General features: G+C 32.0%; 5 protein-coding genes, 1 long non-coding RNA gene and 1 other non-coding gene across 20 annotated transcripts; 3 read left to right on the top strand and 4 right to left on the bottom strand.

Moving 5' to 3' along the window:
* Positions 1 to 264: 264 nt before the first annotated feature.
* LOC108849655 (squamosa promoter-binding-like protein 9) lies at positions 265 to 1,902 on the bottom strand (the record flags this gene model as incomplete). The annotated part of the gene is given in 2 exon segments (XM_057009779.1): positions 265 to 410; positions 1,192 to 1,902. Coding segments are annotated over 2 exon segments (496 nt in total), but the record flags the coding sequence as incomplete, so codon positions are not given.
* Positions 1,903 to 5,844: 3,942 nt separating this feature from the next.
* LOC108849596 (uncharacterized) lies at positions 5,845 to 7,274 on the bottom strand. Of its 12 annotated transcripts, none has more exons than XM_018623163.2 (4): positions 7,099 to 7,274; positions 6,894 to 7,015; positions 6,559 to 6,681; positions 5,845 to 6,467 (listed from the first exon to the last, which is right to left on the bottom strand). In XM_018623163.2, the coding sequence occupies exon 4, from the start codon at positions 6,444 to 6,446 to the stop codon at positions 6,015 to 6,017; it is 432 nt and encodes a 143-aa protein (XP_018478665.1). In that variant the 5' UTR covers positions 6,447 to 6,467; positions 6,559 to 6,681; positions 6,894 to 7,015; positions 7,099 to 7,274; the 3' UTR covers positions 5,845 to 6,014. The 12 variants fall into 12 exon arrangements, with proteins under 12 accessions (XP_018478665.1, XP_056865765.1, XP_056865767.1 ...); XM_057009785.1 differs by having other exon boundaries at positions 5,845 to 6,470; positions 6,559 to 6,606; XM_057009787.1 differs by having other exon boundaries at positions 6,559 to 6,606.
* Positions 7,275 to 9,924: 2,650 nt separating this feature from the next.
* LOC108851667 (DNA polymerase delta small subunit) lies at positions 9,925 to 12,750 on the top strand. 2 transcript variants are annotated; one of them, XM_018625127.2, is made up of 14 exons: positions 9,925 to 10,065; positions 10,210 to 10,339; positions 10,491 to 10,597; positions 10,669 to 10,795; positions 10,869 to 10,976; positions 11,056 to 11,171; positions 11,251 to 11,334; positions 11,419 to 11,487; positions 11,580 to 11,651; positions 11,741 to 11,832; positions 11,908 to 12,035; positions 12,108 to 12,209; positions 12,310 to 12,377; positions 12,474 to 12,750. In XM_018625127.2, the coding sequence occupies exons 1-14, from the start codon at positions 10,006 to 10,008 to the stop codon at positions 12,525 to 12,527; spliced, it is 1,317 nt and encodes a 438-aa protein (XP_018480629.2). In that variant the 5' UTR covers positions 9,925 to 10,005; the 3' UTR covers positions 12,528 to 12,750. The 2 variants fall into 2 exon arrangements, with proteins under 2 accessions (XP_018480629.2, XP_018480628.2); XM_018625126.2 differs by having other exon boundaries at positions 9,991 to 10,065; positions 10,207 to 10,339.
* On the top strand, positions 12,726 to 13,661 carry LOC108851014 (uncharacterized). The gene is made up of 2 exons (XM_018624449.1): positions 12,726 to 12,779; positions 13,149 to 13,661. The coding sequence occupies exons 1-2, from the start codon at positions 12,726 to 12,728 to the stop codon at positions 13,659 to 13,661; spliced, it is 567 nt and encodes a 188-aa protein (XP_018479951.1).
* A 256-nt stretch (positions 13,662 to 13,917) lies between these two features.
* On the bottom strand, positions 13,918 to 16,212 carry LOC108848671 (actin-1-like). The gene is made up of 4 exons (XM_018622093.2): positions 15,881 to 16,212; positions 15,049 to 15,442; positions 14,130 to 14,737; positions 13,918 to 14,042 (listed from the first exon to the last, which is right to left on the bottom strand). Exons 1-4 carry the CDS (start codon positions 15,953 to 15,955, stop codon positions 13,977 to 13,979), a joined length of 1,143 nt encoding a protein of 380 aa, XP_018477595.2. The 5' UTR covers positions 15,956 to 16,212; the 3' UTR covers positions 13,918 to 13,976.
* Positions 16,213 to 18,557: 2,345 nt separating this feature from the next.
* LOC130510751 (uncharacterized) lies at positions 18,558 to 21,947 on the bottom strand. 2 transcript variants are annotated; one of them, XR_008944491.1, is made up of 4 exons: positions 21,654 to 21,947; positions 21,390 to 21,471; positions 18,910 to 18,971; positions 18,558 to 18,828 (listed from the first exon to the last, which is right to left on the bottom strand). It is a non-coding gene; the product is annotated as an uncharacterized LOC130510751 (long non-coding RNA). The 2 variants fall into 2 exon arrangements; XR_008944492.1 differs by lacking the exons at positions 18,558 to 18,828; positions 18,910 to 18,971 and adding an exon at positions 19,254 to 19,620.
* Positions 21,948 to 23,800: 1,853 nt separating this feature from the next.
* Positions 23,801 to 26,021, top strand: LOC108855062 (uncharacterized). Its single transcript, XR_008944709.1, has 6 exons — positions 23,801 to 24,097; positions 24,351 to 24,442; positions 24,712 to 24,841; positions 25,107 to 25,430; positions 25,533 to 25,590; positions 25,684 to 26,021. It is a non-coding gene; the product is annotated as an uncharacterized LOC108855062 (transcript).
* Positions 26,022 to 26,117: the final 96 nt, after the last annotated feature.

Here is a 26,117-nt window from a genome sequence, read left to right as displayed (position 1 = left end):
TGTGTATAGCCACATACATTTTCATGGTTATATGATTATTTAACCATTAAAAGTTACTAAAAATGTGTATATGGTTGTAAGAATTTTCCTCGTGGCAAAATGACTAAATGGTTATTTTGTCATGTATATTTTGTGGTTAATTTAGCCATGAAATAGACACATAAAGTTTTGTGGTTGTTTACTTGTTTAGTGACGTTTATATAAGTGACTATTTGAAAAAATCGAATCGATCTTATATTATGTGTCAAGCTTGAAGTATCTAACCGTAAAGAGAAGGTGCAATCCTCCCGAAACGAGAAGACAACACAGAGAGAGACGCAGGCTGTGGCTTCCTCCGTCGCTCATTATGACCAGCGAGTCTCCTACGGCAACTCCTTTTCTCTAGGTCAAATTCTTGGAGCTGATGAAACCTATATGTGACATTGATTCAGACCGTGTTAACGTCAAAGAAAAAGCAACATATAACCAAAGAACATTCAAACACACTTATTGATGGATTCTATAAGTCAAAAAGGTTTCATCACCAATTTTGATTCGGAATCTTATAACCACACACGTTGTATCAAAGTTTCTCGAGTGTTCAAGTCATTGATGCTATGGTACCAGTTTTGTCCCCCTCAATAATGATACGACCTAAAGAAGCAAACATAAGGGCAATAGGTTTCTTATTGTCCATTCATTTCATATCCCTTTAGATTGGATCTTTTTTTAGAAAGACAAGTCAAAAATAAATAAAAGATAAGCATATAGTACACGTAAACATATTCCCAAAAATGAGCCCCAACGAGTCCAACAAACACAAGACCAAGTTAGAAAACACTAAGCTGTAAAGTTAAAAGTGAAACCCTCCAAAGACGTTAAAGCCAAGAAAAAGCATATGACACTGACAATCTTCGCAAAAAGATAGCTAAAGCCTTTGGATTTGATTCACCGGAGAGTCTTGGCCGGCAAGAGGTGCCGGTCTTACACTAAATTTTTTTTTATAGTGCTCTAAGCTCAAACAAAAGTTTGTGACCTTATTTTTTATACAATTTTTTAGATAATTATCTACGTACAACTAAAATTATTATATAAAATCGTGATGTTTCTAAACTACTGGCTCTTTTTCCTATGTTCAGACCTGCCCGCAGTGGCAAAAAAATGTAAATTAACACTAGAAGTAACGGGTAGAATAGAAAAGAAATGAAGAACCTGCTGCACTGTTGACAAAACCTCTGTTCGATACCAGCGACAGTGACTTTAGGTGTTTTAGAGTGCATTCCACAAACTCTGTGTCTCGAGTAATAACCTTTTGCATTGGTTAGATCCATTCCACAACCTTCTACTTGGCACCTTGGTATCGGACTTGATTGACCCGACCCGCCTCCACGTACCCTTCTATTTGACCCGCCGGAGGAAGAAGACCCGCCTCCACCGTCCTCGAAGTAGATCTTCTGCCCAAACATGAGGCCTCCACTGAAAGAGGAGGACTCATTCGATGAACCACCGGACTCTGCCTGACCAGGACCACGACCCTGACCCGAGTTTGAACCCATATTCATATTTGTTTCCTTTTATTCAGACAGAAAGAGAGTACTTGCTTATCATTCCCTCTCTCTCTCTCTCAAACCTATAACTGTCTTGGTTTAAAGAAAGGACGAAAGGAGAAACAAAGCAAAGAAAAGTGAGAGAGAGAGAGACAACAGAAGCAAAAAATAAAGAGATGAGAGTGGCAATAGACAAAGACAGTAAGTAAAATGGTACGGACAAAGACTAAACTGTTGTCTGTTAGAGAGATGTAGCAGTTTCCAATCTTGGAGTTGGAAGAAACTTGAGAAAATGAACATTGGAGAGGTCTTTCATCATGTACACATCTTTTTATTTATTTATTTTACTTTATACTGTTCACGTTTTCAACTTTTTATAGATTTTTTTCTCGGTTCAATTATTTGACAAGTTAAACGCATTTCTATCTCTTTTTATATTTCAAACGAATAAATAAATGCATATGTTTTTCTTTTGGTCCACCATTGGCATTATGAGGTTGGCAAATAATAAATGGAGATGATATTTTGGGTTTGGGAACACTAAAATCTACCACAAATTTGACTTGGTTTTGAACTGAGATCTGAGCTGAATGTTTATCGAACCCAAAATAAACGGAATAGAATTAAATAGAGTACTCTAAATTAAATGTTCATTAACCAACTGTAGTGAAATGTATCCCAAGTCCCAACCAACCAACCATACCATACCAAACCAAAATATCTTTTCAACTAACCCCGTTATATATTCCGTTTTTAGATCGTAGTTACATGATTCGCTTGCTTGCGCCACATATTTGTTTGGGAAATAAAACCTTTGTTTTGTTTTGGAATTGATTTGACACGTGAATATGCATGTTTGAAAGAAAATCATTTGAATATACACTAAAACCAAGCTGTTAGGAAATATATTTAAGGCGGTTAATTATGAGATCGGTTTAAGTTTCTATATAGCTTAAAACCTTATTTTTTAGATGTGATGAGTACGTAAATGATCAACAAGAAATTCATGGTATTTGATGTAGAAAAATGTAAAAAATTATTCAGTTACAAAATATCGGTTAAGAACTTGTATGGTCGATGTTAAAAAGTCTAGATCATCTCAGCATGAATATAGGATATATTGACTTCGTGATATAATGAGCGAAACACACACACATGAACGTCAAAGCTAGGTTGCGGCCTTTAAGTATTCATTGTATACCATACTACTAGACAAGCTCGACAATTTAGGTTTTTTTAACACGATACAATAACAAGAACAGAAGTACTCATCCTATTCACTACTTGCCCCATGCTAGCTTTGTAACATCCCGAGTTATGATATGTGAAAAGGTTTAAGAGAATTGATTTGGCTACCTATATCACCAAAGTTGATTTACCTTTTCCGGAGCACATTCTGAAAGAACTCCAGAGTTAAGCGTGCTTGAGCTAGAATAGTTGATTCGCGATAGCGTGCGAGTGAGGCCAAAGCACGGAGAAAGGTCAGGTGGTGATTGCAGGGTCAGTAAATAATGATTTCGAGCCTTGAAAAATTAACGACCGACCGTCGGATGGGATGGGGCCCACGGGCCGAGAGAGCGGGCGTGGGTGGCCCATTAGCCGTGGGCGGGTCGGGGCATTACAAGTGGTATCAGAGCTGGTTAGCTGTCTCAGTTCTGACCTGAGAGGCGTCTTGAGACTTGTCGTGGGGCGCAACGAGGACGTTGCGTTCTTTGAGAGGAGATGAATTGTAACATCCCGAGTTGTGATATGTGAAAAGGTTTAAGAGAATTGATTTGGCTACCTATATCACCAAAGTTGACTTACCTTTTCCGGAGCACATCCTGAAAGAACTCCAGAGTTAAGCGTGTTTGAGCTGGAGTAGTGGAAGGATGGATAACCTATCGGGAAGTGATTCGCGATAGCGTGCGAGTGAGGCCAAAGCACGGGGAAAGGTCGGGTGGTGATTGAAGGGTCAGTAAATAATGATTTCGAGCCTTGGAAAATTAACGACCGACCGTCGGATGGGATGGGGCCCACGGGCCGAGAAAGCGGGCGTGGGTGGCCTATTAGCCGTGGGCGGGTCGGGGCGTTACAAGCTTCTTTTAGACCCGTATTTTCTCTCGTTATGCATACTTTTTCTTTCTGAAAAATGTGTTCATAGGCATCTCGAGTTTATTGATTCAGCGCTACGTAACAGTATCTAGCTTACACAAATCGTTCTCATCTATAATTTTATTATCAGGCCGCTCGCATCTAAAAAGCGTCAATTATTAGCTTTAAAAACCTATATGGTCCACTATAACTTTTTTGTGTGTCTAAATTATATGGATTCGATGTGTTACAATAGGAGTTCTAGTTCGATGGTTCTCCTTAAAGTGGATATCCATAATTAAATGTGATGGTGATGTGTCATGTGTGATGTAAGTTATTCTGGGTCATAGGTGATGTAATAAGTTTATGGTGATGTGTCATGTGTGAATGTGTGATGTAAGTCTTTTTGGGTCTTAGGAGATGTGAGTTTAATTAAAAGCTGTATTAAACTTGTTGAGAGCATCTTATCTGAGACAAGGGAGCAATCTTGAGACTTGCATAGAACACCCAACTTCACAAATCTTGATAATCTGAATTTTCTTGTATTTAAAAATAATGACTTTTTGGTCTTGGAATGCTATTATCCTTCATAGATTCTATGCTCAGCATTGGGAACCACAAAGCAAGTGCCGAGGAGTTCAGAGTTCTATAAGTAGAGGGTTTGTCACTTTTACAAATATAACTGTAGTAGTTAGAGAGTAACGAATATGGTAAAAAATGATTGTGAATTTTTTAATTATAGTGATTTAAAATGTTAAATATTAAAATATTAAAGACTGAGATATGGGCAGTACATTTATTGGAACGCAACAAAAGATGTGACACTTCAAGGAAACTAGCTGGTGGCAGGTGTGCAAGCAACACAATAAATATACTCTTAAACTTGTTAAACATTTTCCTCTTGTTTATAAGTGAAATTTTTTTTTTTTTTTTTTTTTGTGAAACTATAACTGAAATTTTATAACCAAAATGTTCATAATTATTTTTTATTTCGATTTGTTTGCTTCCTTTTGTAAATACGAACTATATTTGGCTTTTCTCCTCGTTTGTTTTCGTTTGAAAATTTATAGTCACAACTCACAATATCCAAAGCAAGATCTTCCTGGTCTTTGAATAATAGAAAGTATGAAAAGGTAAATCGTAGTCATAGATATCCATCAGAGTCTGTGCAAACTGTAATACTTTGCATATTATATATAGGTTTAAGTTTGATTTGTTCTTTTTGCTTAGCTTTATTTAGTGAAAGTAGTTTCCTTTTGTTTGGCTGCATTGGTTAAACTCTGAAACTAAAGACCTGATCTCTTAAGACTGATTTTACAAACATGTGTCACAGAAACAACTAGGTTCTGGATAGCTATACATTCAGAAAATAATATATTTATGTCGTCATTATAGTTGAATATGATGTAATGCTTACAAAATGTCATAAACTCCTCAATTTTTTTATTTGTATTTTCAAAACAAAATATGGGAAATTAGGGTTTGTGTTTCCCTATAAAATCCATTTGGTCTTGAGTAACCTTAGTTTTCAAGTCATTTTCATTGGGAGTTGATCATTAGCTCATAAGAGAAACTAAAAAGCTGTAAAAACATTAGTATATATATGTTAAGTTTTTTTTTTCTCATAATTCAAATGATTACCATATGGTTTTTTTTAATAAAATAAGATTTTTTTCTAAACAATTTATGGATGGGTTTTAAATTGCTTTTAGATTATGAATATATAATACTCCCTCTGTTTTTTAAAGATCCATATTCTAGGAAAAAAAATTGTTTTAAAAAGATACATTTTTTACTTTTTCAATGTATTATTTAATGAAAATCTGTTAACTTCAAGAAAATTAATTGTGTTTATTGGATTTTTATTGGTTAAAAATTATAGAAAATTGTTATTCACAAAAATCAATGCATTTTTAATGTGATTTCTTAATATATGTAAAAAGTCTAGAATATGTATCTTTAAAAAACAGAGGGAGTATAAATTATTTATTAAAATTGTGTAAGACCAGTCTCTTAAGTCTAACGACTCTTCTTTCACTCTCCCTTCTCAGCTTTCATCCCTTAATGGCTTTGCTGCTACATTTTGCCTAACTGACAAGATTTGCAATTATAATAAATAATAAATAAAACATATCTTAGAATGACTAGAACTTTTGTAGATGAAAAGAATCTCACTCACATCTCTCTCAAAGTAAGAAGCACTTTCCCTCCCATATTCATGTGTTATTGCAGGAACTAAAAAAAAGACACAAGAAAATGCAGATTGATGCCATTGATTCATGAATCATATAAACACCAAAAAAAGATATCCAAAAGTTGCCAAATTGCAAAAGTAAAAAAAAGGTAATAAAAGCCAAAAAGAAGAAGCCTCCTCATGTTAAACTTGTCATCATCAACCCTGTTTCTTGAAGTTCTTCAAACTCCATTACATTCCACAACAGCTTCAGCAGCTCGTCTCGGCTTGCTTTTCCTCCTGCTTCCACTCTGTCTAAACCCCGTACATGTCGACTTCTTGGAACCATCCATGCTTGGTTTCAAACCTAACACATTCTCTTCTTCTTTGCTTCCACTAGATATCTTCCTCTTCCTCTCGTTGCTTGTGACTGTACTCTCGTTTGTATAATCAATATCTTCTTCTTCTTCTTCTTGTTCCATCTTCTCTACCATCTCTTCTTCTTCTTCTTCTTCTTCTTCTTCTTCCTCCTCCTCTTCGAAATCATCTTTCATCGGCTTTTGTGGCCTTCCTCTTCTCCTGTAAGCTGGTATCTTTTCTTCTTCGCCGCTTCCACGGTCTTCCCGAGCAGATGCACTACTCTGCTTCCTCCCTTTCCCTCTGCCTCTTCTCATAGTGTCTATAAACGCTACAAGCTACTACACAACGCACATAAATATCCGTTTAAACTTAGCTCATAAGAAGACAATCGTTATGTCATTCTCAAATGTATATATGTAGACTTACAAAGAATCAATCAAGTAGCATTAATTACTCCCTTTTCACATTGCAGATCTATGTAAAAGAAAATAGCTAACAATGGTCCACTTCAAGCACAGAGATTATTCACAGGGAAGGGCATTGACCACTCTCCTCATTTAACATCATGAATAATACGATAAAGCTAAAGTTAGATTAACTCCATGAAACCTCATTGCATGAACAAATCAAATGATAAAATGGGCTAACTTTAGCTTGTTCTCTCAACCAGCCTCATTGAGCTTCTCCAGAAGCAACACAAACAAAGTACAATGGTACTTTACAATGATACAACTCGGAAGAAGAAAAGAGACAAAACTCACCATATGTGTGGCTAGTACATGTATCAGTTACTCAGATACTAGACAATAGAAATGGATTCTTTCTTGGCTTTCAATAGAAAGAAACAAACTCAGTAGGAAACAGCGATCGCCGAGACTCTGAACTATAGTGATCACAAACACAAACCTAAAACATTAGAGAGATCTGATAACAAAGTTAAAAAAATGAGTTTCTTTAGTTACTTACACATAACACACTTAGAAGCATCATCCTATAAAGCCATTGGCCAATGGATGACTTCTTAAGCCCCCATTTGAAGATGGGATTGGGATTACGAGATTTTTCACATTCTTCCTAGTCATACGCGCTCGAAATCGGCGAGTGTCTCACACGCGCACACACAGCCTGTTACTGTGAGAGTAGTGGTGCTCTCGAAGTGCATGTGTGGATAAGAATTAGGACAGCTCAAACTGAGACATGTTGATCAGATAAAAGAAGGCTTAGTTATCTATTGGGCCGTATAGAAAGCCGATAAGGCTTTCCTAATGAGCCTTGTTTCAGAACAATACACTATTTAACGAATTGTTTCACTGATGAGATCGAATCCTATAACCATAAGTTTTTTTTTCTATAACCATAAGTTTGATTTACTTTTGATTTAGTTTGATTTGTTCCTTCCTGGATTTGTATTTCTTTCTCTAAATACCTAAACTTAATCCTTCAAACTTCTACTAAATAATCTAAATGTTTTATCCATTTAATCAGTTCTTTTTTTTTCATTTAATCAACGAATATTTACAAGAATGTATTTAGTTTAATTAAACATTTGAAAATGTTTGGAATAATTTTATTTTTGATGAATTTGAGATGAACTTATACGAATTAAAGAATTTACTATTATTAGATTTATAATTTTTTAAAAGAATTAAATTTTTGGTTTTTAATTTCAGTAAAAACTTCAGCAAAATATGATGAAGTCATTAGAAAATTACTATATAAAATACTTTCAATAACCCTGGATATTAGTGTAGATTTTAAAATAACAAATTAAATAACATTTATAGTTTTTAAATATATTTAAATAATAATAAATTTATAATTTTAATACATATCATCCAAATTCTACAATGACATTGGATACACAAGTTGACAATATATGCTAACAATAGACTATGCTATAACAAATCATATTATTCTTAACAGAATAAATTATAGAGTTTTCTGTCTCAAAATATTGAATTTTGTTTCGATTATTGTTATCTTATTAAATAAAAACTATAACTAAGGTTATTTTAAAAATATAAAGTTGAAAAATTGAATTTCAGTTTCCACTTGGATTTTAAGTCTGGGAAACTAATTGATTAAAAAATTTAATTTCAATATCAAATTTGAAGTAAAACTGATTGATTCTAAAAATGAAACAGATGAAGCATATGTAATTTTATAAGATTAGTCAAAGAAAACAAATACTAAATTGAAAATAAGCAATATAACATAGAACTAAAACTATTGACAGCAGTGATTTAATATTTTGCTAAACTCAAAATCTTAATTGATTATGTGTATTAATGACAAAAGAAGACATATATTTTTCCGATCCACCAAAATTATTTAAAATATTGTCCAAAATGAGATAGACAGAGAAGGAGTTTCTTTATCATGTTGTTGACCACCTCGTTTCTATAAAATTTGTGTTTCTTCTTCAAATGCACTAAGTTTGCTAAAAATAAAATATATGAGATCAAATCATATTTTTTTATTAATAAAATGTATTATTCTATAAAATAGAAAGATAAATATACTTAAGAATATTATTTTGGAGAATATAGAACAAGTCATTTGAATAAACTTAATTCTACTTAGAGTTATTCTATTTCAGAGTTACAAATATTCTAAAATATAAGAAATTATTGCAAATCATTTAAAAACAAAGTTTACCATCTCATAGAATAAAAAGGGAAAGAAAAAAAATACAATAATGAAAATGTATCTAAAAAGTTTTAATTACCATGAAAAAGACGAAATCTATGTTTTCAGAAACTACAAAACATTTTCATTCATTGGAGGGAGTTTGAAAATAAATATGAGTAAGTAGATGAGAGTATCAATAATTACCACTAATGAATTTTATATATATTTTTTGTCATCTTTTATATATCATTTATTATATAATAAAAAATTATATCAATAATACTATATTTATATGTTATATTAGATTATTGCTTATAAATTAACATAATAAAATTTTCAAAATGAAAAACGTATCCTAAAGAAATAAAAAATCTTATATATTTTGTTATTATCTAAAAAAATACTTTTTCTATTATAAAAGTTAAAAATTAAGATATAAAGAAATTTCTAATTAGACTATAATCAAGCAAAAATATTTGTATAATTATATTTTCTAAAATATTTCTAATATGTGAGTGCTTCCTAAATTTGAAGACAATAAAAAGCATATACATTTGATAGAGAACTTTGTCATATTTAAATAATTTAATGTTTGATTTAATTTATTTTTAAAACTTAAATAATAAGTTATCATACTGGTTTTTAATGATAAGATATAAAATAACAAGTACTCGTAAAAAAGTTACACATGTATGTTCCTTCAAAATCCCTAGTGTTATGTATATTTTTAAAAAAATTATGTTCGAGATTTCGTATATATATATTTAAGATCTATATTTTCTAATTTATATATATATATATATATATATATTAAGGTTTAAAAATACTTTTATATAGAACAAGTAATATATATGAGAAATTAAATAGTTGAGCGTTTCAATGTTAATTTTGATTGAAATTTGATTACTCCTATAGTTTATTTTAAATAAATTTAGATCTAAGTTAGAAATGATAAAAAATAATAATAATAAAAATTAAAGTATGATGATAAATTTGTTTAGGTTGAATTAAATTATTTTCCCGCCCATCTTGTTCTGAATTAACCTCATGAAATGAGCTAAAAAAAAAACAAGCTTTCTAATTGGCTAGGTCAAACCGGTCGGTTTCCGGTTTAAATTAATTCCCTTTTCCACACACTCTCTCTCTCTGATAAATGAAGAAGACTCTCACTTTCCACAAAGTCGAAAACTTTTCTCCTCAGTCCCCAACTTTAGTGCTTCCCTCCTGAAACTATTTCCCGCCATGGAAATCGACTCGGAGAAGAAGACTCACGAACGGAAGCAATCCGATTACACTTGCCTGGTTCGTACTTCTCTGTTTCCTCTGTTTTAATTCGAGTGTTTGGTCGACGAAGACTCTTTTGTACTTTCTGTGTGCGTGCGTAGGGCTAGGGTTTGTAATTGTGAGAATCTGAACTTTGTTTGTAAAATTGAAATTGAAAAGCAGGATGAGGGGTTCGAGATACAAAAGGAGATGTACAGAGGGCAGCAGTACAGCCAGATTTACTTCGCTCGTCTTCACCTCATGAGAACTCTTCTCTACTCCCTCGCCCCTACCTGGAAACCCCATCTGCCTGGTGAGAGTCCCTTTTTGCTTTGGTTAAACCAATAAAAGGAGAGACCTTTTCTTTGTTTAACGTCGAGTGTGGTTGATGGGTTCACTTAGTTTGATCTAAAGATCTGATTTTTGAAAAAAAATTGAAGGCTTTTAAAATGTGTGTATTGCAGTTTGCAAGGTGTTGGGACTTGAGGAAGGAAAGGAGTGCATCATTGTTGGAACCTTGTTCAAGCATATGAAGCTTAAGCCTTGCGTTCTTGATGAATATTCTAAAGAGGTTCGTTCGTTGGTTATACAAACTCTAATGTGTTAGATTGAGATTGAGAATATGTTAAAACACAATTGCAGAGGTCAGTTACTCCGCTTGTGAAACCTCATAACTTCATGCACCCTGATGATACTCTGATCCTAGAAGACGAGAGTGGTAGAGTTAAGCTCGGCGGCTCTGCTCTTTCACCTCCTGTTTATGTCACAGGTATATGCAAATAGATATTGTCTCACTCTTCTTTGAGGAAATGGATAATGATTGCATTAGAGGAGACTTGTAGGTGTTGTTGTTGCATTGCACGGGAAGGAAACTAGTGCTGGTGAGTTCTTTGTTGAAGATGTGCTAGAAGCTGGTTTACCACCTCAGATAGAGCGTCCTTTCAACCTAAGTAAGTCTGGCTATGTCTCTCTTCCTTTTGCTTCTTATCTTCATATCTCTTATGTAATACATCTACTCTTCTTCTGTAGAGGAAGATAAATACGTTTTGCTAGTGTCGGGCCTGTCCATTGGAAGCAGTTCGTCTAATCCTCTGCTATTCCAGCTTCTTGTTGATCATATAACCGGGCATGTCTCAGATGACGAGGTTTAATAACTTTCAAGTTTCTTCTTGTATTTTTTCTTCAATTTTAGTTTCTAATGTACAGTTATGTTGGTGTGGACAGGAACTAGGCCTTGCAGCGCAGATAGTTCATGTGGTGATTGCTGGAAACTCTGTTGAATTTCCCCGTAAACTCTTAACCGGACAGGTACTGATGATAACTTTCCCTCCTGATTACACAGCTTCAGTTATCTGCCTCTGTTATATGATCTTTATTGGTTGATTTCTGCAGAACATGGCCTCCAAAGATCAGTCAACACTGTATGAGCCCATCAAAGAGCTTGATATTATGTTAAACCAGGTCAGTTAAAACCACATCCACTTAATGTCGCTTATCAATTCTATTGAGATGAAAAATTCAAAATTCTTGTTTTGTTTGTGGACTGTTTGTAGATAGCTGCAGGAGTTTCAGTGGATATCATGCCAGGCCTGAATGATCCAGCTAACTTCGCATTGCCTCAGCAGGTTTGCAAATTTACATAACAAACACTCAAATAGAAAATGATATTAGTATTGACAAATCTGATCATAAGGACGTTTTTTCTTGTGTTTAGCCTCTTAACAGATGCCTTTTCCCCGGATCAGCACCTTATAACACATTCAGATCATGTACAAATCCTCACTCCTTTGATGTCGATAATATCAGGTATGCTTAAAAGATACAATCTCTTAACTGCAGCTAGTTATCTGAGCTAAAACCTCTTTTTGATATTTTTTGCAGATTTCTTGGAACTTCCGGTCAGAACATTGATGACCTTGACAAGTATTCGGAGGCTGAAAGCAAGCTTGATTTTGTCGAAAGAACGCTGATGTGGAGACATCTTGCTCCCACTGCACCTAATACACTCGGTTAGTATTAACTTTCCCCTCTTCAAAGTGTACGTTTGGAGTCCATTGGGTTGATTCACTTCTTTTTTACAGGTTGTTATCCTTTCACCGATAGAGACCCTTTCTTGATTGAAACTTGCCCTCATGTCTACTTCGTTGGGAACCAAGACAAATACGACAGCCGTTTGGTAAAAGGTACAACTCTCCTTTTGATTATTATATAAGAACATGATAGGTCTTTGGGTCAAGCAGTGCTTTAAGTTTGTTGGGGGGTTTATATATTAATATATTGCAGGGTCAGAAGGTCAGCAGGTCAGGTTGATATGCATTCCTAAATTCTGTGAGACTGGTGTTGCTGTTGCGGTGAGTTCAAATTTGAGGCAGAGATGGTTCTCTTTGGACTCTATTTTTCTTACATATCTCAAAGTCACCAAACATGGTTGTTTTTTTTGTTGGCAGGTGAACCTAAGGAACCTGGAATGTCACACTCGCAGCTTTAACATTCAGTTATAAAGTCAATCACAACACTGTGTTGCTACCTTCTGGTAAAATCTTAGATCTCCAAGGTCCTAACAAACAGATGTATTTTCTTTGAGGCATACTTTTTTTCAAATCTTTGGATGTGTTTGTATTATTTTCTTGAGAATCTAATACATTTAAGAGTATGAAAATGTTACAATATGATTGTTCATAAAACATGGATGAAAAAACATGAATTTGTCCAAATTTGAACCTATACGGATACGGGCTCTATGGAGCTCACTTGTGAGAGTTTTTTATCGTGTTCTCTCATAATTTATTCTTCTTTTTCTAGTAAGATCGTATCAAAAGACTTAATTAACATAGGCTTTGAATATAATGCAGATTAAATGCAGATTTTTTTATGCAAATTAACTAATCTGCATTTTATTTCCCATTCAAATTTTAATTGAAGTATATTAATAATACAGATTGAACTCCATAAATCTGCATGCAGATCAATAATGATCATTAAAATGTTGATCTTGAGGAAAAAGAATTGTTGACACTGTTTTTACTTCTCCTAGAAGCTTTTTTATGCTTAAAGTTAAAAGTAATAACGTGAAGACGTAGATAATCCCATAAACGATGTAACATAAACAAAAAGAATTATAGCACTGTGTTGCTCTCTTGATGCTCGCTTACCATGCTGTCTTCCTCGCGCTCCTCATCATTTCGAACCTAACTTCGAACAGTTTAGGCTTAGCGATGGTTGCCGGAGTTATAATCTCTGTTCCTTACTACGGTGTTCATGTGTATTTCACTGCCTTATGGCATCTAGGTAGTGTGGTTTCGGTTCTCGAGCCCGTTTATGGACTCGCTGCCATGAGAAAAGCTTATGAGCTTCTCAAAGGGAAGACTAGGATGGCTATGGAGTTGGTCTGTCTTTACCTTGCGCTCTGTGGGTTTATCGGAGCTGTTTTTGGAGTGATTGTGGTTTTCTTTGGAGAATACTTTGGGATGTTGACTAGGACTCTTGTTGGCGGGTTGCTTCTTGGTTCGCTTGTGATGGTGAATCTTGTGGGTTTGTTGGCTCAGAGTGTGTTTTATGATCATCTTGGTGGGTATCTTGGAGAGTGTGTGCCTCTTATTGAGAGTAACATTCAGTTGGAGAATTTAGAAATTTGAATATGTCGAAGAAGAAGCTCAAGAGACTCACACTCTTTGTTGTTGTTTTGATTTGACTAATCCATTATTTATAGTATTTTTGAGTTTGATTATTCTACATCTTCTGAGTTAGTTATATCTATATTTGTGTTAAAATCAATGTTCTCATACCAAAATTTTTATGAAAATTAAGACTATGATGTTAGATAAAACAAAGAAATCAATTATATGGCTTCCCTGAAAATAATTTATTTCACTAGAGAAAACAGTCAAACACTAAAGAAAAAAGTATTATCACCAGAACAAATATTTATTTAACGCTAACAAACTTAATAATTAGAAGCATTTTCTGTGAATAATCCCCGGTCCATTTTCGTCATACTCAGCCTTAGTCACCCACATCTGCATATACATCACAACTTTATATTACAGAAAAATCACATTAACTTAATTAAAAACCATATTATATATCATATCCAAATAATTTACCTGTTGAAAACTGTCTAAAGAAGCCAAAATGGAGCCTCCAATCCAAACATTGTTCTTCCTCGCAGGAGAAACCACTAGTTTAATCTTCATGCTAGCAGGTGCAAGCGCAACTATCTCTTTGCTCATCCTGTCAACAAACCCAGGGAACGTCGTTGTGCCACCGCTCAATACAATGTCTCCATACAAATCCTTCCTTACGTCAACATCACACTTCATGATTGAATTGTAAGCCATCTCATGGATACCACAAGCTTCCATGTCGACCAAGGAGGGCTTAAAAAGAACCTCAGAACACCTGAATCTCTCGGCTCCTATCGTGATCACTTGACCATCTGGAAGCTCGTAGGTTCTCTCGATGGCTGAGCTCGCAGTGGCTTTCTCCATTTCTTGGTCGTGGTCGAGAGCTACGTAACCTAGTTTCTCTTTGATGTCTCTTAAGATCTCACGCTCGGCGGTTGTCGCGTAGCCACGTTCGTTCATGATCTTGGCGAGGTAGTCTGTTATGTCACGGCCTGCTAGGTCTAGACGCAAGATCGCCTGTGAGAGTGCGAAACCTTCGTGGATGGGAACTATTTGGCTTACGCCATCTCCTGAATCCACCACAATACCTATAACAAAACTCAGTAGGTTAAGACCTCATGCACCAATCATTTCAACTAATGAAAATATTATATATTTCTTAATCAAATTTAGTGTTCAACTGTTGTTTGGATTTATCACGCAAAATATATAGAATACATATGCCTAAAGAATAACATACTCTATATTAAATAAATACTAACCAAATTTTAGTTCTCTTAACATATTCTTAAGTGTGGTTGACGGGAAAACTAAGCATATTCTTTTAAATTGAAAAATTAAATTTTTGCTTTTTACGTTTATTTTTTTGTTTTAAACATAAATAAAAAGCTGCCTTTACCTGTAGTACGACCAGTGGCATGGAGGGAGAGAACGGCTTGTATGGCAACGTATAATTTAGGAACATCAAAGATCTCAAACATGATTTCAGTCATCTTCTCTCGATTGACCTTTGGGTTTAGAGGAGCTTCCGTGAGAAGCACAGGGTGTTCTTCAGGCGCCACACGTAGCTCATTGTGGAAAGTATGGTGCCAAATCATCTCCATGGCATCCCAATTGTTAATGATACCATGCTCGATTGGGTATTCAAGTGTTAGAATACCTCTCTTGCCTTGAGCTTGGTCTCCCACATACGACTGCTTCTGAGACATTCCAACCATCACTCCCATGTCTCGTGGACGGCCAACGATGCATGGAACCACAGCTCTTGGTGTATCGTCTCCAGCTAGTCCCGCCTTTAAAACATTTTACCAATCATCAGAATATGCTATATATATGTTGTTTTGTTTGTTTGCGTTTATGTTTGTTAAACTGGTGTATATTTTGATTTTTTTTCTAAATTCACAGACTTGTTAATGTCAAGTTTCTAAACTCCATTTTTTTTATTCTTTGATATCTTTATAATTCACTAAACTTGAAAACACAAGTTGCAAAACAGTTCTTTTGTGTGAATATACTTTGACATTCATTAAAAAGTATATAAAAAGTTTGTAATATGTGAATTGATTCAAATTTCTTATATTTTAGGGATAGTCTCAAAAAAAAAACCGGATCTAGAATCCTAACATTTACTTATAAATGTAAAGGGGCAGACACAAAATTCAATCCTAACATCTCTAAAATGTTTTTTCTTTCTTTTTTCATTGTGTAGTAAAAAAGCGAGTTTTAATTACCTTGACCATTCCAGTTCCGTTGTCACACACGATAGGCAACATGTCCATGTCAATGCCATCTCCGTATTTCGACATACTCTAAATTATAATTCAACAATTTGCCAAAACATGTCACACATTTGGGAAAGAATCAGAGATCGAGCTGATTACTAACAGTTACTGAATCTTAATTTTGAGATCACAAGAGCCTAATGTAAAAAAATATCACTTTCTGAGTAAAACTAATGTAAAAATGGTAAAAGTGTATAGAAATCTATGAAGATACAAATTAACGAGTAAAACTCAATATCCAAATTTCTTTAAACAATAAAACTCAGAAACTAAGATCTATAAATGGAGTGAAAGAGAGAGCTAAAGCCATCAAATTCCACTCGCCGATGATGCATTGATGCTACATCATAAGAACCCTAACTACTTCACCGATCGAAAACAATGGGTGAAGAAACAAGAACAAACAAAAGAGCAAAAAAATAAACGTTATGCAAGGTGATAAACGAGAAAGAGATCAAAGTGGGATAATCGTTTTTTTTTTCAAGAGTGGTATTCATCTCTTACATGGTGTGTTCTTGTTTGTTTTCTATCGTGGCACCAACAAGAATGCGTTTGACGTGCATTTATATAGTGGCTTGGAAAGAGAAGCTTGAGTCACACACGCATAAATCTTCTTCCAAATAAATGCAACAAAGAAAACAATCTAAAAAATTGTAATGAGAATGAATGAATGTACAATCTCAAAGCTCTTTGGCATATTTTTTGTTACTACAGGCAGACACGTGTCTAGTATATACTTTTAGCTTCCTTTTTTATTTAGTGGAAACATTAATCACTTAACCCAAAATAACTTTTCGCTATATGCATTGATATATAATTGTTTTGAATTACTTGACATGTGGAATCTTTAAAACAATAAAAACCATGTATAATGTGATATTATAACTGATTTATTTCCATATTACTAATTTAAGTTTAACTACATTTATATTAGTTTCTAATTACATGCATAATCTTCTCAATTAAAAGATAAGTACTATTTTTATCTACTATCAAATAGTCATAATAGGTCTATAAATTCAGTTATAATTTTTGATTATTTACATTATTTTATTTAATGTATAACATTTAATTTTAAAGATATTAATAACAAATCTATTTTAACTATAAAATTAAATTTTAGTTTTAGTATCTATTAGAAAAAAATAACAAAATCTATTTAAAAATTAAATATTTTTTAATTAATGACTGATTAATTTAGTAATTAGTAGCATATTATTAATTTAGTAATTAGTAGCATATTATTATTATAAATTAATTTTAGTCAAAACTTATTATAAAAATATAATAAATTATATGCTAATTTTATAAATTTTATAAGTATACACAAATCAAATAACAATCCATTCATCAACGAAACTGGTTTATTGCCTAAAACTCTCAAATCATATAATAAAAATATAATGAAATTACATGTTGAAATCCCGTCGAAAGGTATGCAATTCTCTGAAAAAAAGTTAGTCTCCATAATTTGGTAAACATATTTATCTAGTCATTATTAAAAGAAAATCTAAATGCAGGTTAATATCCCCTTTTTATATATTGACTAGGTGACCGACCCGCACCCTGTGCGGGTATAAAAATATTGTATAATATCGATTGAGTTCAAATGTAAGAGAAGGTGGAACAAGTGAGAGTTTCAATGCTGAGACATGATTTGCGCAAATCTCCAAGATGCAGTAGGGGTGGAATTCGTTACTTTTTCGGTTCGGTTGGTTTGTTTAGTTCGATTTTAATATTTTTTTTCAACTGAAGTAAACCATATTTAGTCTAGTTCGGTGTGCTTTATGTCCAGTTTAGTTTATATTCGGTTCGGTTTGTTTTTTTTGGATCGGTTTAATTAGGCTCTTTGTCGCTTAATTTTTTAAAAGAAAAATTATGTTTTAAAACATAAATTATGTGAACTAAATTCAATATAAAACTGAAACAAAAACTTAAAAAGTCACAAAAAGTATATAAGAATAAAACAAATGAATGTTAACTAAAGTAAAAAAGATATCAACATCATTAGTATGTTTTTAATAAAAGTTAACTAATAAAAAAACAAATGTAAGAAAAATATACAGGAAATAGTGATGTATTAAAAAATGTGATAAAAATCTCATAGGTATCACAATCCCATAGAAACCTGAAAAGAAAATGTGATAAAGTTTTTAAATATAATTCATAAGTAATATAAAATAAGAAGAACAATTATGAATTAAAAAAATCCCATAGAAACCTGCAAATATTGTCAAATTTTGTTAGCAATTGTACAATATAAAATAATTCGATATTATACAATATTTTTATACAATATTTTTTTTGGATATACCGTAAACACTAATCTCTCTCTCTCTCTCTCTCTCTCTCTCTCTCTCTCTCTCTCTCTCTCTCTCTCTCTCTCTCTCTCTCTCTCTCTCTCTCTCTCCCCTCTCTCTCTCTCTCTCTCTCTCTCTCTCTCTCTCTCTCTCTCTCCCCTCTCTCTCCCTCTCTCCCCCTTTCTCTCCCTCTCTCCCTCTCTCCCTCTCTCTCTCCCCTCTCATCCTCCTCCTCCCTCCTCCCTCCTCCCTCCGCCATCCCTCCTCTCTCCCTCCCTCCCTCCCTCCCTCCCTCCCTCCCTCTCCCTCTCTCTGCCTCTCTCTCTCTCTCTCTCTCTCTCTCACCTATTAATAGTGAGAAAAATATCTTTATTATTGATTTATATCATTACAATATCGCGAATTCCACAAAAGTAAAACAAAAAATTTAATTAATAGAAAATCTAACAAAAGCAACAGCTTAACCAATAGAAGAGTATACTATTGATAACACATTTCAAAACTTAAACAACGTCAATGAGCTTCCGTTCAAACGCATGATTGATTCAATCTCCTCCAAAGATAAACTCTTAATTTGATCTTCTGATAAACACAAGCCTGAAAGAACATGTAAAAGTTAATTTGATCTACTAACATTTTATTTTGATAAAAACATGAGCTAACTTGGTTTATCCGTACCTTTTCTTTGGTTGCATAATATATCTTGTGAGTTTTTCCCAAGTAGCAATTGCAAACGTTTTCTGGATTTGTGATACTATGTGTTAGCAATAGGACACAAAACAACTTGCGTAGATCTTTTTTGCTGATGCCCAATAACATGCTTCTTTAATAGTTTCAATATTTTCTTCATCATCGTCCTTCCGGATAACAGAAGAATTTATATTTTTTCTAAAAAATGTCATTAGATTAAGTTTTGAAAATAATAAGCAACTTTAAATGTAGACCATAAGAAAATGTAAGATATATATATATATATATATATATATATATATATATATATATATATATATGTGTGTATATACAACAGTGTTGATATGGTTGCACGATAAGTTAGTATCAAATATTATATTCGTACAATTTATTACATTTTTATTGCTATATAGATTTTTTTGAATTTAATGTGTTAACATAAATCATTTTATTGCTATATAGATTATTTATTACATTTTTATTCCTATATAGATTCTTTTGAATTAAATATGATGAATATATGTTACGTGATGTTGCAATCATCATTAATGTGATAAATATGGACATATTTTTCATTCAAGGCAAATTGTGAGAACTAAATAATAAATAAGTAATAATATAATTGTTAAATGACATAGTGTTGATCTTCAAGACTACTGTCATGATCTTCTTGGCTTTTTCTTTTAGACAAATGAGTTCCTGAAAAATCAAAGAACCAGAGAAAATATCACCTAATGACTGCAACACCAGAACTTGCAAAAGAAAAGGTTCATCTCATTAGTATGCTATTGTAACTATAAATAATAAGCAATTATAAAGTATAATACATGTTTAGAAGGAAAAGCAGAAAATATTAATTTTTCATAATAAATTTTTAAATTGAATAAAGAAAGTTATTAAATCTACAATATCATAAGCTGATTTGAATTAAATATTAGTCTTCTTGCGCAAGTTAGATTTATTTAAAATATTCTTTAATAAATTCTCAATAAATCTTATACTTATAAGGTAGTTTTATTTTTGGGAATATCTTGTTGATAAAGCTAAAGGAGAACATCTCGTGAATAGATTGCACCAGAATTTTGGTTGACAAGTCTCACCATAAATATTAAGTTTTAAATGCATGATTTTTGGAGAGAAAATATTTTGTCAATTAATTTCGTTTCTCTGACATCTAAAATATTTAGTAGGTATTTAATGAATTAAACACAGAAAGAGTCTCAAAAAGATGTTCTTTGAATCGAGAAAACACAAAAGGTAAGTAAAATGCTAGATTTTACTAAAATATTTAACTTTCACAATAAGCTATGTACCAGAATGTTCTCAAATTAACTTTAAAATTTATCTACCTATAAGTTAGGATTATTTATGGAATATATCTATATTATTAAAACAGAAGTACAAATATAAAATATCCCTAAGTTTTCCAACTTGTTTACAATGACATGCCACTGAAGTAATTAAATGAATCTATCTTTAAGGAATCATTTTTTTTCCTATTTATTAAACTATTTCCTAAATCAAACTTAACTTAATTTTCGTATTTAATATATTTCCTTAGACCAATTAACTAATTTTTAGGGATATTCAAATTTAATATCGATTTTAACTATATAAAACTTGGATAATGTTACCATTAATTATTTTGAACAAAAATCAAGTTTAAATTAAATATTAAACAATATTATGAATATTCCTAAAATATATGTTTAACTTACCATTAATTATTTTGAACAATAAAATTTATATATGCTAAGATTTAAATATCTTTAAACAACTTATAGAACAATATGAAATATTTGTAAGTGAATATTATTTTTAATATAATTTAATCTCACTTAAGATTATATATATTTCAAAAATTTCTAACATATACGTTTAATCATTTCAGTTACTATAAATTATTTCAACAAGAAAATTTAAATATCTTTGTATAACAATGTTTAATGTTTATAACCAAATATTTTTTCTAATATATCTAAATCTCACCGTAATATCTGATCAAAATATTTGATTTTTTTTATTACATTTGAAAAATAATTACATGTTAAAAGAAATATTATTCAAACATATCAATAGGTCAATATTTTGTCAAAAGTTTAGTAGCGGGCACGGCTCATTATTTTCTTTGTTGTATTTATAAAATATTTAAAATACGATAAATATTTAAATATAAACTAATAAACATTTAAATAATATTCATTTATATAAAAATGAAAATAACAATCCGTGCGGACGCACGGGTCAAGCTCTAGTTGTTATTAAAATTATATTTTAAAAATAAAAAAGAGAATATATCGGGAATAGTTTACACTAATGATTTAATTAAAAAATATTACCCTTACAATTTAAATATTAAAGCATGAGATTAGGAAATAAGATATTATTTCAGTAGAGAAAATACCATCCTACTAATATTTTAAAAATATATGTGATTATCCAATTTTGATGTACAATAGAGAAAATACCATTCTAAGCGCACATCTTTTGCAGGACCGGAATGGTGAACTCTTAGAGATCTGAAATATGAACACTTCCGTCAAATCATCTCTGAAAAAATATTAAATAAAATCACAATCAGCAAACCAAAAAACAATATGTGTATATATAAGCTTATAATTCTAAACAATAATATAATTCTACTAATAAAAAAAAAGTATTCGCAACACAAAAAGATGCTATTGAAATGATATAACTGAGAGATGTTATCAAATTGAGTAAACTTTTTTTACCAGATTGAGGAACAAAGATGTTATCGAAATGATATATCAAAGAGGTGTACAATCAAATCGATATATAGCTTCAGTGAATAAATCGTCATAATAGGGTATCTGCATATAAACCAAAAGAAATACCAGCTCTCATGAAATATAAAAGCTTAATGTTCTAAAATAAGAAGAAAAAAAATTCAGAACATTATTAACATTAAAAGCTCAGAATACAAAGTTCAATGATTTCGTTTCTTCTACTGTGGATGTCTTATTTATAGTAAATTGGTGGACGTTTCTCATTGATTTAGCTTGCATGATAAGCTAAGAAGTAGAATTTTTTTAATAAATTCTCAATAAATCTTATATTTATAACGTAATATTATTTTTGGATATCTTGTTGATAAAGCTAAAGGAGAATATCTCGTGAATAGATTGTACAAGAATTTTGGTTGACAAGTCTCGCCATAAATATTAAGTTTTAAATGCATGATTTTAGTAGAGAAAATATCTTGTCAATTAATTTTGTTTCTCTGAGATCTAAAATATTTAGTGAGTATTTAATGAGTTAAACAGAGAAATGATCGCAAAAAGATGTTCTTTGAATCGAGAAAACACAAAAGTTAAGTATTAAAGTGATTTCGTTTTTAGTAATGTCGATGATTAAAATAAATCGAAAAATAAATTCTAAAAAATCAATCAATAAGATCAACATAATTCTTCCCATTTGTAATAAGGAAACTAATTATTACATGTATTAACTAATATTTTTGCGCGAGTAATGTTAATAGGGGAATTAAATTATTTTTCCTTTTCAATTAGTATTCAATGTTACTTTCCTTTTATAGGGGATCAATGAATTAAAATAAATTATTTGATTTGATAAAATGACTTTATATTCTTATATATCTATAGACTACATAAAATAATAAACCAAAATATTTATTTGAATTGATAAAATGACTTTATATACCATATTTTCGACAATTAGTTACCATAAATGGTTATTAATAATATTATGTAAATCATTTGGAATCTAAAATATTTATTTGAATTAATAAAATGGCTTTATATCATACTTTCTACAATTAGTTACCATAAATAGTTATAAATAATATTATGTAAGTCATTTGAAAAGTGATGTTAATTGGTCATTAAATTATTTTTTTCCTTGCAATTAGTATTCAATGGTACTTTTCTATTATAGTGGGATCGATGAATTAAATGATATATCGAAATTACAAAATAAGGTTGATATTTAGAGGGCTTCCCTTTTTAGTAGTGTCGATGGAAAAAATAAATCAAAAAGAAATTCTAAAAAATCAACCAATAGAATCGATAGAATTCTTATGAGAAAGGCTGTGAGAGTGCCAGGTGGCAAATGTACTTTTTTTAATATATAGAAGGATTATAATAAATAAAATTAAAAATCATCGGCCAATAAAATTATAATAATTAAGAGTTCATTTATGATCGACACGTAATAAAAATCACTTATGTGACTTCTCAATCAATATATAGTAAATTTATTTTTTATAAATAATTTATAACATTCTGTAAATTATTTTAAAATTCTGATAAATTTATTCTTTAAACAACGATAAATAATCTAAAAATAATGTTAATAAACATTTTTGGATTTTTTAATATTTAAAATAATTATTATGTAATTATATTCGAATACAATTCATCAAGTAGAGTATAAAACTATTATAATTATCTTATATAAAATTTCGTTCATTATATTTTATAGTTTATAAATATTAAAAGTAAGAAATAAAATATTATTAATCTTTCTATAATTTCTATATTTGAGAAGCTTTCCAAATTTATAATATGAATGCCTTGTCCATAAGTATGTCATTGTTAAGACCATATTAATTATATGGATTCAAATTTGGTAATGTTTGTGTCGATCAAATATACTATATTAATAAGTCCGTATTAATTATATGGATTCAAATTTGGTAATGTTTGGTCGATTATAAAAAATAAATGAAAAAGAAATTATCAAAATTCAACCAATAAGATTAAGAGAATTAATCCTAGAAGCTCTCTATGAATGCCACCTAAGCAAAAATCACTAAAGTGACTTCTCTTTTAATGTATAGGAGGATATTCTAATTTCCAGGTGGTTTCACTCATTTCACGGATTGATAGTAGTAGTTTTTATTCGTGAGGCAGAGGAATAAAAACAGTAAAAAAAAAGGTAACAGTAAATGTAATTTCCCTCCCTCTAATTGGCCAGTCGACACACTGAGTCAAAGACCGAGTCACCTCATCATAGTTTTCTTCATCCTTTCTCAATACGCCGAAAGAAAGACGCAATCGTTTTTAACTCAAAAGAGATGAACGCCGCCGTTAGAGCTGCGATCCTCAGAACAGAGAGCGTATCTTCTCACCTGAAAGCTGCCTTCTTTCATTCCACCCCCGTCTTGGAGCGCAAACGTCGCACTTCCTGGGATTCGGTTAGTCTCTCTCTTTTTCTCCTTCGAAATTTAGATTCTTTTTTTTTTTTGTCGAACCCACAAGCTAAAGGTTCGTGCTTTGGCATTTTTTCGTTGATTTGGGTTCTTATTAGATTGAAAGTCTGGGACTTTGAGATGTTTTTACTTGTCTGAGTTCCGACATTTTTTTTTAAACTAGTGTTAATGTTTGAACATGTCGGATCTTATTATCTTCTGATTATTCTGTTTTATTTTGATTTAATTTTATCTGTAGAAATCAAATGTTCACAGGAAGAGGTTCAGGAGGATGAGAGAGAGCAAGAGTTGTTGCGTAATGTGAATGCTTTCGCGGCAAACATGTTTACGGTAATGAAACTAATCTGTCTATGCTATCATGTGTTGCTGCTGTTCGGTTTTGTAGGTCTCATCTGTTGTTTTTGTGTGCATTTGGTGCTCTGATTCAAGAAAACACACAGAACCACATTGTGTGATGATTTAAGTAACTTTTTAAGCTAGTACATACTGAAACACATAAGTGTATTGTCTTGGTTTTGGTCTCCTATGCAATGAGTTTTAGCGTTTCTCATTGCTCTTTCATAGTAAAGCTCTCAGCGGTTAACGTTTTTTTATTCCAGAGCTGGCATGATGAGTTTGATTATAGTGAGCCTTCCTCAAAGAAGCGAACCTCTTGGTTTAAAAAACAGTACGCCAAGGAACCTAAAGGAAAATCGAATGGCAAACACAACTCCCAGAGTTGGGGTCCAAGTAAGTGATTGTTCTTTAGCTCTCTGCTTTTCATTCAATAAACTAAACTATTCATGTAGGAAAACATGTTAGCATGTAGCTTGTTCACTGCTACTTAAGTCAAGATCTAGAGCTTAATCTTTTAAGTATAAATTTGTTAGTCGTCAATGCTAATGGTAGAGAAGGTAAGTAAAGAGAGTCCTATGAGTTTTGTATGTGCTGCATGGTGGCTTCAAGCTTGTCTTAGTCTCTGAAGGGCCTTAAATAGCTTTATTCTATTGTGTAGGGAACTTTGATTTTTGCGAAGTAGATGAGGACTTTGACATTGATTATATATTCCCTGGTGGACCCGAGGTTTCTCTTTTTCATTCACCTTTGAAGATGATGAACCTCCTCGATGGCATCATTCATCTAGGTTTTCCAACAACTCTAATAAGAGGTCTTCGAGATCGAAACATCATCGAATATATGAAGATGAAGAAAATGATGACTATACTTCAGCAGAATCAAGTGACTCTGAGTCTGACTCTGAGCCAAACCAAGCTTCTCATAGACAAGCACTTGGCCTGAGTCCTTCTGGTCCTTTAAACCTCAAAGACGTCAAACACGCGTGAGTAAAACTTCACTTCAATCATCTTCTCACCACTTTTACATGAAACTTATGTTTTGGTCTATATATATATATATATATATATATATATATATATATCAGGTACCGAGTTTGTGCATTAAAATGGCATCCGGATCGTCATCAAGGCTGCTCCACCAAGGTATAAACCAAATTAGATCTCCTCCTCACATTGAAATCTTCATTCTCTACTATGTGTGTTTATTGAAATTCTGTGTGATGTGTATTGAAACAGGAGGCGGCTGAAGCAAAGTTCAAGCTATGCAGTGTGGCTTATCAGTCTTTATGCGAGAAGCTATCACTGAACTAATGTTTTCAAGTTACTACAGTACTACAGAATCCAAGCGAAACCTTTGTTTCTGTCACTTTTATTATTTAAAGGTTACAGCTACACCGGCCCATTAGCCCAATTACACCGGCCCGTTAGGCCCATTACAGCGGCCCAATTGTTGATTATCATTTATGGAAAGTTCTTGGTGATCAAGCAAAAAACTTTTTGAGTAAACATTCCATTCTCTGTTTTTAATTTTACCTAAAAGAAAAATGGAAAATATACTATTCGTTTTTTTCTTCCTTCTCTGAAAAACTCTTATTGAGTCGAACATAATTCGATCGAAACGCAATGTTGTGTACTAGTCATTGAGAGAGAGAGATGAACGCTGCCACTAA

Source organism: Raphanus sativus, chromosome 4 (assembly GCF_000801105.2).
Source record: "Raphanus sativus cultivar WK10039 chromosome 4, ASM80110v3, whole genome shotgun sequence".
Lineage (NCBI taxonomy): Eukaryota > Viridiplantae > Streptophyta > Magnoliopsida > Brassicales > Brassicaceae > Raphanus > Raphanus sativus.
The sequence above is the reverse complement of the archived record's forward strand: the minus strand, read 5'-3'. Positions and strand labels throughout refer to the sequence as shown.